A 10,137-nucleotide genomic window follows, 5' to 3' on the forward strand; every position below is an offset into this window, starting at 1 on the left:
TGTGGACGAGCCCATCCATCCCTAACATGGACTTTTCTCACTGCTGCCGTCTGGCAGAAGGTAATGGAGCACCCGTGCTATCACTGCCAGACTCTACAACAGCTTTGTTCCTCAAACAATCACGTTTTTGACCGAACTGTAAGCCCCCTCACACACACATATTCTACACTCACACACACTCACACATGCACACACACACACACACACACACACTCCTGTTTTAATGCTTTTTTGCACTAATACAGTGTAGTTGCACCAAGTACTGTGTATATCCCACCTCAGGAACTGCTGAGCTCATGTATGTTATCTAAGTGTTTTTACTCACAGATCACAGCATGTTAAATAATCTGATCATTCTGATATAAAATACCTGCATATCTGTTTTTACAGTGAACCCACATTATTCTTTATTGATCGTCCTCCCACATCCATTTTAAACTAAAGTCCAAAACAGGTTTTCTATTGGTTCCTATATGAAAAAAATAGCACCGTAAATGAACTATACAGCACTTATACACAAGACGGGATCATTGAAGGAATGACAGCACAATGGAGCAGAGAGGAAATTGATTCATTTTAATGTGTCAAAAATCTGCAATACTATTAGTGTTCAAGGCTGTAATGCATTTTCTTTAAGCAAGATTAGCTATGCAGTATTTAAAGTGTCCATGTTTCTGTATGTGAATGAGTTCTTATATCCTGTATCAGGACTAATTGGCTTAAATTACTTATTCAGTTATACTTGCATACTTTTGCAGATATTTTATGAATATAGATATCTGAGTACTTGTACTTCGCTTGAGCTTGATTTCTAAGAATGCTTCGGTCAGAATGACCTGGTGTACAGCACTACTGAATGCTGCATTTCTTGATGATCACTTAAGAACAGCAGCGTGAGGGCACTCAATTGTTGGATCACTCTTTTTGAACACTTTATATGTGCAGGTGTCATAATTGTACTCCACGGTGCAGTCGTCTGCAAATTTCCCAACTCTTGGCATTCTGTGAAACAAATAAATTCAGAAATGAAAATAGAGCTTCAGAGAACATGATGTATAAGAAATAGGTTTTATCTGACTACTTCAGAGCAGCTGGTCTTGTGTTTTGATGATCTGAACTGAAACTAAATAAAGAAAGTCTGAAAAAAGCAATCATTTGTAATGCACTATGCATTTATTTTCTAGAATGGACATTTTAACATTTACCTCTTCTGAGAACAACACCGTGTTACTTGCTATACATACAGAACGGTGGCAAAGTCAGAGGGCAACCACTCATTTATTTTTCATATGTATATTGTAGCACTCATTGCTATTAAAAGAGACTTTCTGCTGCTGGCAAGTAGTGCTGCTTTATCCTCCAGCTGTTGTTGGCCACAGCCATGCCATACACAAGCCAAACTTTTCCCTGTCTAATACCTTGTACACTACCCACCTCACATCTCTCACGCCCCCTCTCTCTCTGCTCACATACACATATACAAACACCCCTGGGGAGGTTCCTAGCTCCGCTCTCTGCCATAAGAATCCATAGCAAAATGAACCAAGTGCTAGAGAACACATCTTCTAAGCCGTTTCCACCTCAGGGTCATGGTGAGGGGTACTGGAGCCTACACCAGCTGTCATCAGGCAGAAGGCAGGATACACCCTGGACAGGTCACCGGTCCATCGCAAGGCAGACATACACTTTCGCTCACACACACACACCTAGGGGCAATTTACCATGTCCAATTGGCCTAACAGCATGTCTCTGGACTGTGGGAGGAAACCCACACAGACACGGGGAGAACATGCAAACTCCACACAGAAAGGACCCTGGTCACCCAGCCGGGGACTTGAACCCAGGCCCTCCTTGCTGTGAGGTGACAGCGCTTTATCTGATGGGGACAGTGTTGGAGGTCTACCAGGTGTTGTAGGTGGTTTTTAGGAGTCCCATTTTCTCTGTAGCCTTTAATCATTTTCCTTCAACACTAGTTTTGGGAACTCCTGATTTTTCACTTATTTTCCTTTGACTTTTTCTTTTATTGGGTAAGTGGATTACATTTAATCTAATAGCCTCAAAAATATCTCCACTACCCATTTCAGGTACACATGAGAAAGAAATCTGCAAGGCAGCTGAGGTGAGTTTGTGTAGTTGTTTGTGTGAATATCAATGCCGATTTGATGTCAGTGATGTCATAATGTCAGCGACACTTTTAAGAAGCTTTTGTTGGAGAGATGCAGCTGATTTAAGTACAGAACTTGGTAACTTAAGTACAGAAAGTGGCAGTAAGTGTACGAATGTAAAAAGTGGACAAATTAAGTATTAATAGATTCAAAAGTATACATTGCGTTGGAGGCTTTAGTGTAGACATATGTTTCCTGCTTTTCTCGCTGATGTCTGGAATACCATGAACTTTTCTGGACTGTAAATTCAGTAAATGAAAGGGTCACTGACTTTTGCACAGTCCTGCATGATAGATTCTCTGAAAAAAGCAGTCAATTCACTTAATTTCCTTCCTGCATGACTAAATATGTGGAGCAGAACAAGCATGAATCCTTCACCGATTCAGGTTGTTTATGTTGTTTAACCTTGACACAGATGTGAAACTGAAAAGTGCTGTTGGATTGGAGTAATATGAAAGACGTGACAGTAGATTAAACATGTCTGAAGTCTAAACGGAGACTGAAAATGTACTGTGTTGTAAACAGCACATCGCTTTATTTGAATGAATTGAATTTTCTATAGAACTGCTGTATGTTATATGCGCTGTGCAATCTTTTCCACATTTACCCATAACAGCAGGTCAATGAAGCACTGTCACAGTCACACTGGACACATCTGCTGTTGGTCCAGGATGATCCCACAGGGTGCCAGGTCTTATCCACACCATCCTGACAATGAGTCGCACCTATCAAAGGTCAAATTTCCACACAAAAACCAGAGTTTAGTGAAAAAAACATACAACCATATTATGGCATAGCTGTGTCTTTGTATGTGTTCATGCGCAAATACCCTTTTTAAGCACGCCGTGCCAGCAGCCGGCCTCACTCAGAGGAATGAGAGCAAACAGGGCAAACTCCACAAACACTGACCTCTTCTACACGGACAGTGAGACAACAAGCAAACAAGCACATTTGGCAGATAACGGTTTCAAACCTCCAGCCTAAGCCTGGACTGAAAAGACATTTAAATGGTGAAACACAAACAAAACACAGGTCTTCAGATTGACGGCGAATGTGCTGTTGATGGTTCTATATAGAAGGTTTTACAATAGGGTTCTCCTATTGTTAAAAGACTGACATCGAAACAATAGAAGAACCCTCTTTGGCGCTATATAGAACCATTCTTAAAAAGGTTCTATACAGAACTGTTTCGGCACCTTTCATCATCAATCTGAAAAAACCCCTTTAATGAAACAAAGAATTTGATCATGCAAAGAGTTCTTTGGGGGTTCGTCGTTCTGTATAGAACCGTTTTCTTTACTAAAGAACACACACACACACACACACACTCACCCATTTAAAAACCTTTTAAATTACATAGAAAATAAATGATTACTTATCTGATTTAACAAGAAAATCTCTGGATTCTACAAATACACTGGACAACATGTTTAAAGTAGATCATTAGAGCCCCCCGGTAGTTTGGGGGTTCCGAGCGATTGCTTATATAACCTTTTGGCCAGAAGCAACAGTTTAACAACTGCATGGAGATTTCTAAACGCGACATCATCAAACTGCCCCTGTAGAGATGAACAGATGCCAGCTGACTGAAACAGATGTCAGTAATAACGTGCACTCACCATGGTCCCAGTGATACAGTGAGCGCGTCCTTTATTCCTCTCCCTCGTCTTTTCCACTCCGCTCCTACCTCCCTTCCTCTTATAGGCGGGTCGAAGTGTCACTCTTCACGGTCTCCTTTCGCCCAATCAGAGAGCACGATATGACCAGGAGGGGCGGGACTTCGACTTTAAAAACTGCGCCTCAGCCCCGCCGCTCGCTCGCTTGTCTGGCTGAGGCTCTGCGGCTCTGTTTACTGGAGAACGCGGACTTGTTCAGTTATTTAGTCTGTTATACACAGTAACTCTACTGTTCTAACACTGTTAATTCCTTTACTTGGCGAAGTCACTGTCTGTTCTAACTGTTTTGGGGTGGGTTCCTCCGGGAGGAAGAACAGCTTAGAACGTGCGCGCGCTTACGTTGCCACGCCTAGTTTACCAGTTTAGCCGTTTGGTTTCTGTTAGCTAGATAAATGACCAAAAATACAGCCTAGCGAAGTTCCTTTTCTTCTCTTTGGGGCCGTCTAAGTTCTCTCCCAGGCTGGTTCAGCCCACTGACCCCCTGGTTTTCTTGTTTACCTTTGTTTTGTGTTGTTATGGTGCCTTCTGGGGGTATGACTAGCTAGCATGAACCCAAAGTCAAGCCTGTCCAATAGGAGAAGAGCTGTGGGACATTCCCATTGGACTGTCCTCATCTTTGGACTTATATTATCCGGCTAATTGAGATCCTGCGTTGTGGTCTACCTGTCTGGTTTTATGACTGTGTTTATGAATAACTGCATGATTATAGTAACTGGTTGGTTACTTCACTGGTTCGCCGTTACTGCCCCCACACTGAACTGTAGCCTGTAGCCTTTTGTGGGGACGTGAAACCAGGTTTAGTAGATGTTCTAAAATCAGAGACCACTGGTAGATGTTTCCTTTTAACTGGTGCAGAGGGGGCTGGGCTGGTGACAGCAGATACATATTTACATTTACGACAGATGCTCTCATCAAGAGCGACTTACGAATTGAGCATTTTTACACAGGAAGGCGAATGTAATGTTAGGAGTCTTGCCCAAGGACTCCTTCTGGTATAGTGCAGGGGGCGTTTGCCCAGGTGACAGTTTGAACCACAGACTGCAGCATATTTAGTGCTGCTGTTGCTTCCAGAGGTAATTTGGAACTCTGTAGTGAGTGATGCAGCAGAGGACGGGCGATTTTTAAGCACTATGCCCTTCAGCATTTGTGTTGACGTGACTTAAAATAGTGAAAATAGCAATACTTTTCATGGAATTAAATCATAGCCATCTTTCTTTTACTCCACTTTATTTCTTACGAAGTAAACAATGTAATAATAAATTACATTTATTTAGCTGGCTACTGTTCTTTCAGCATGTTATTTTATTATAATTTAATAACAGCCATGTTAGCTTTGTTGTTATTTTTGGTGAATTTAGCTAATGTAAGCTAATGTGTCTGCTACAAGTGTCTGTTTGCTAATTTATCAAATGTTGAAGGTAAGCTAATGCTAAGGAGCTGAGCCAGTAAACCCTGTGAATCTCTGGTGCATTTGAGCTGCACTTGAGCTTTAGGTCACAAACTTATGGGCAGATATTCTCCTTGAGGATTTTCTGATAGGCAGCAGAATTCATGGTTCCATTGATTATGGAAAGTCATCCAGGTCCTGCAGAACCAAAGCAGCTCCAGACCATCACACTACCACCACCAGTTTTGACTGTTGGTATGATGTTCTTATGATGGAATGCTTTGTTAGCTCTGCGTCAATTCTAATGGGACCAATATGTTCCAAAATTGTCCACTGTTCACTCATCAGTCCACAGAAAATGATCCCAAAACTCTTGTGGGCATCTCGATATTTTGGGGAAAGTGTGAGACGAGGGAAGTGAGCTCTGCGCTTCTTTAGATGTTTGTCTGGTTTCTTTTTCGGCCTCTTCTTTTGTTGATGCACTCGGTGAAATTTGGGTAGGCCAGCCTCTCCTTAGAACATTCACCACTGCTCCAAGTCTTCTCCATTTGTGGATAATGGCTCTCATTGTGGTTTTGCTGGAATCCCAGAGCTTTAGGAATGGCTTTGTAACCCTGTCCAGACTGGTAGATTTCATCTATATCTGAATCTCTTTAGAACTCTTTAGTTTTTTGAGACTTTCTAGCCTGCTTCACGTTGCCGTTGCCAGACAGGTTCTATTTAAATGATGCTTATATTCAACTAGTCTGGCAGTGATCAGGTGTGGCTGGTGAAATTCAATCCAATAATCAATTGAATTTGGTTAACTTGTTGATTTAATAACTAAGGGGGCGATGACTTTTTTTCACACAGGGCCAGGTAATAATATATAATATGTAATGTTATATATGCAATGTTTATAATCAAATCATCATTTAAAAAGAGCATTCTGCGTTTACTTGGTTTTGTCTTATATTGAAAGTAGTCTGATGATCTGAAACATTCCATTGTGACAAATATGCAGAAATAGAAGAAAGAGGCAAATACTTTTTCACAGTGCTGTACTTTTGTCTAAGTATACTTCAGTATGTTAAGAAATACATTTGAGTTCATCACAGAATAATAAAGTATAATTTAAAATGTGTTACTTCAAAAATATACGATTGGTATAAAAGTATATTTTGAGTGTTTTTTCCACAAAATACATGACGTGAAAATGTATTTTTTGTTTTCTCTGTGTGAGTCAAGTGTACTTTTGATGTACTTAAAACTACGTCTTTTTTTTGCAAGGGTTAACGTCCATTTACAACCCAATATGTAATAAATGAAGGGTGGTGACTTTTGTATAGTACTCTATGTTAAAGTCCGGCCTGGCCGTCATTGTTCTTCTGAACAACTTGAATATTGTGCCCTCAGTCTGAATGCAAACCAAACCACAATTCAGGTCATTGAAATTGATATATTATCCAGCTGTCACAAATGTAGGTTAAGTTTTACCGTAGTCTATGTTTGTAGTCTAGTTGCTGTTTGTTCTCATTATATAATCAGTCCCTTTACAATGATCTTGCTCGTAATTGACATGCCTTGATTTCTTTCTCACGGTGCCACCCATGTTAGTCTTACACTGTTATCTTCTATTTATCTTTCTATAGAGTCCCGCCAAGTTTACTCGATCATTCACTCTAACTTCACAACAAAGTTATTATTTTTCTTGCTGATAATGACGAGTATAAAGGCAAGAGTTTAGGCCATTTGCATTCAGCTCACGCTTTTGAGTGTTCGATACCAAGAGCTACTGCAAACATGGTAAGACAGCAGAATTTTCTTAAGTATTTTGTCTTGTGCCTGTTTTGTTTTATAGTAGAATGCATAGCCTGATGAATGTACTGTTTAAAACTATAGTAAATTTATACATATAGTCAGATTACAAAATAAAAGTCCAGTAGATTCACGCTACAGTTTCATGTATGCTTGCAGAAGTGCTTGGTCCTGGTTTTGGTTCTGGGTTTAGTCTCTCCTCTGATCAGAGGGGAATTTCCAGACTGTGAAACTACATTTCTCAACCCAGGTAAAGAAAATAAAATAATAATAATAATAATAATAATAACTTTTTTTAATGTATCTTTGGTTATCATGATTGTATGTTCAATGTTGTACTTATTCTACAAACAACGTAGTAATATATTTAATATTATTATAAAAATACTCAGGGGACAAAACAAAATCCTAGGACTATTTCTGAAAACTTGAAATAAAAGACATGTAATACTTTTTATTGTCTATATTTCACTGTTGTGTAAATTGTTCCTCCAGTCACATTTGTTCATTTTAAAAGTAATTCTGAATTATAGCAAAATAATAAACATATGAAAGTTCAAAATGCATTGAATCAAATTGTTGTGAGTGCAGAGGTTTACGTCTTGTACCACGTTAAAAAAAATTGTGGTACCATTTGCAATAAAGTTGACTGTTATTAATAATATTAGTAAAACACCTTCTGGTGAGTCCAGACTTTTACTACCTTATATGACTTAAAGTAACTTATCCAGTCAGCACTGGTTCTATGTAGTCACATAAGCCCTGCCTTATGATGTAATAAGTCAGGATCTTTCCAGATAATTTTGTTGTCCATATATTTCTTTTTTTAAAAAACACTCCCTTTCTAGGTCAAACAAACTGTATTGATGAAACTGATGGCTCAGAGCATGGAATGGACTCCACCTGGACGAACTCACAGTGTTACAAATGTCATTGTTCCTCTACTGGCATGACATGCTGTGACACGTAAGAACCGAACTTCTCCTTTTTCCTCTCAATATTGCAGAATCATGCAGCTTCTGTTTGTAGTATCTCTGATCTGTTTCCTGCAGATGATGCTGCAACTTGAATAATCTTCGGTAGAGAAAAGAAGTATAAATCAAACCGCCGGTGTTTCTTGTAGATTCAATGTCAATGTATTTTTTGTATATATTTGAATGCGCTTCTGTTTTGAGTGCTTAGATCTACAAAATGACATTAAATGCATATTTGCTTTCAGGATTGTTCCACCAAGTAACCCAAATCCTACCACCTGCACTGTGGTGTACGACTATCAGACCTGCCAAGCCAACCTTGTGAGCAGAGATGACCCATCATTACCATGCTAACTGAAGACTGGGACTCCATCACAGCTGAAGCTCTTTAGAGATGCTGTATATTCTTGCAGCACGAAGTGAAAAACAGAACTGTACTCATACCCAGTAAAAACAACGCGAAGTGCAGTGCGATCCAAAGTTATTGGCTTAGCTAGGCCATGTGCTGGAAAACAGGCAGCCTAGTAATATAAGCTTTCAAAACTTTGATCACTTTTTAAATTTGGAATAAATAATACAACATAAATAAAACTGTACGTCCTGTATGTAACTAAATCTAATTCTAATAAAAGTCTAATAACAATATCAAATAAGCTTGACTCAGCTATTTATCTCTGTTTAACACACCTTAGATTCAGTGCACCATGAACACACCGTAGATTCAGATTCAATATTTCATGAATAGCTGCTATTAACCTACAGATTGAGTGGCCTCACAGATTTGCAGCACCTTCCTCCAGTAACCTGTTCAGGCACAGTAAATAATGCATTAATGCCATAGAGAAAAGAAAAGTGTGTCTGGTCAGAAACTTGCTAACTTACCAACCTAACTTTGTTTAATGTGGTTCAGAAATTCCTACTTTTACAGCCTATAAATCGCTTTATGTTAAAGATGAACTCCAATGTAAAATTTCTTCTCTTTTTTGTTAGATAAGAACAAGTGTAGGAGAGCATACTTAGCCTCACTCTCTGGGGGGGGTAGGATGGCCCCCAGTCTCGCCTCACCACTCACCATGATGCTAGTCAATGCAGGTGTCTATTAGCTGACATAGCAGAGCTGGCAGTTGACGCTTCCCTCTGAGCGCCTTCGGCTATTCAATGATGTTGGGTTAGTGGGTTTAGCCCCAAAAAAGCAAAGAAAGGTGAAACCTTGTCTTCAGAGAAGCAAAAACATAAAAGGCAAAACTAACTCAGGACAGGCAATGATGGAAAACCTGACCGCCATTGTAGATTCTACTACACACTTGGAAAGGGAGGGGTGAGGGAGGAAGACTCAGTTGGTTGCAATCTGCAACCTCACCACTAGATATCACTAAACCTCCTGCACTGCACATTTAAGTGTCTAAATATTAAATTCATGCAGTTATTTGTCAATTTGTTTGCAATGTCTGCGTTTGACCATTTCTGCTGTAAATAGTTGATTGCAGATTTTGTTCCTCATGTTTTGTGCATGCTGAAATCCTTGTGTATGAAATGCAACCAAATGAGGAACTGCCAGTTGAGCCTCATTGCTAGGCTCATTGAAATGATAACTAATCTATATTCTGACCTCACTAGACAAGGCCAGCGCGTAGCTAATAGGGTAACAGGCTGCTTCAGTAAAATTAGTATAATGTTATGCATCATTTGAGTATTGGCTGCTGGAATGCATCTTTGGCTAAGGCTTATATTGTGCATATTAGCCTATGAGTTACTGCTATTGTAGCCTACTATGGTGTTTTGGAGAGGAAAGATGTTCCGTTTGAGCGTTGATTAAAATAAAATAGCACAGATCAGCATGCATTTCATGCTAGCCTAAGCCGCTTTGTGCTGGTCAGCATACTGGCATCCAAAACACAACATATGCCAGTTTTGGCTGGTTTAAGCTGTTCTAGCAGGGTGTCAGGCCATGTGTCGGCGCTGATGTGGACTATGTGATAAAAGAAAACATGGACCCAGTGATGCATATGTTTTCTTTCATGCACTGTTTCCCGGACATTTAAATCAGCCAAGTTGATGGCCGTTGCTACAGATGTATCTTCATCAAGTCTATCCTAAGGTGAATTTTATCATTTAACTTTACAGACTGAAATACACAC

The 10,137-nt window shown here is 39.7% G+C and overlaps 1 protein-coding gene and 1 long non-coding RNA gene across 2 annotated transcripts; one reads left to right on the forward strand and one right to left on the reverse strand.

Moving 5' to 3' along the window:
* Nucleotides 1-555: 555 nt before the first annotated feature.
* On the reverse strand, nucleotides 556-3,861 carry LOC108426627 (beta-microseminoprotein). The gene is made up of 4 exons (XM_017696264.1): nucleotides 3,785-3,861; nucleotides 2,995-3,079; nucleotides 2,773-2,890; nucleotides 556-1,002 (listed from the first exon to the last, which is right to left on the reverse strand). Exons 1-4 carry the CDS (start codon nucleotides 3,785-3,787, stop codon nucleotides 876-878), a joined length of 333 nt encoding a protein of 110 aa, XP_017551753.1. The 5' UTR covers nucleotides 3,788-3,861; the 3' UTR covers nucleotides 556-875.
* A 3,093-nt stretch (nucleotides 3,862-6,954) lies between these two features.
* On the forward strand, nucleotides 6,955-8,665 carry LOC119262799. Its single transcript, XR_005129902.1, has 4 exons — nucleotides 6,955-7,013; nucleotides 7,185-7,275; nucleotides 7,874-7,991; nucleotides 8,245-8,665. It is a non-coding gene; the product is annotated as an uncharacterized LOC119262799 (long non-coding RNA).
* Nucleotides 8,666-10,137: the final 1,472 nt, after the last annotated feature.

This window comes from Pygocentrus nattereri, chromosome 29, assembly GCF_015220715.1.
Source record: "Pygocentrus nattereri isolate fPygNat1 chromosome 29, fPygNat1.pri, whole genome shotgun sequence".
Taxonomy (NCBI): Eukaryota; Metazoa; Chordata; class Actinopteri; order Characiformes; family Serrasalmidae; genus Pygocentrus; species Pygocentrus nattereri.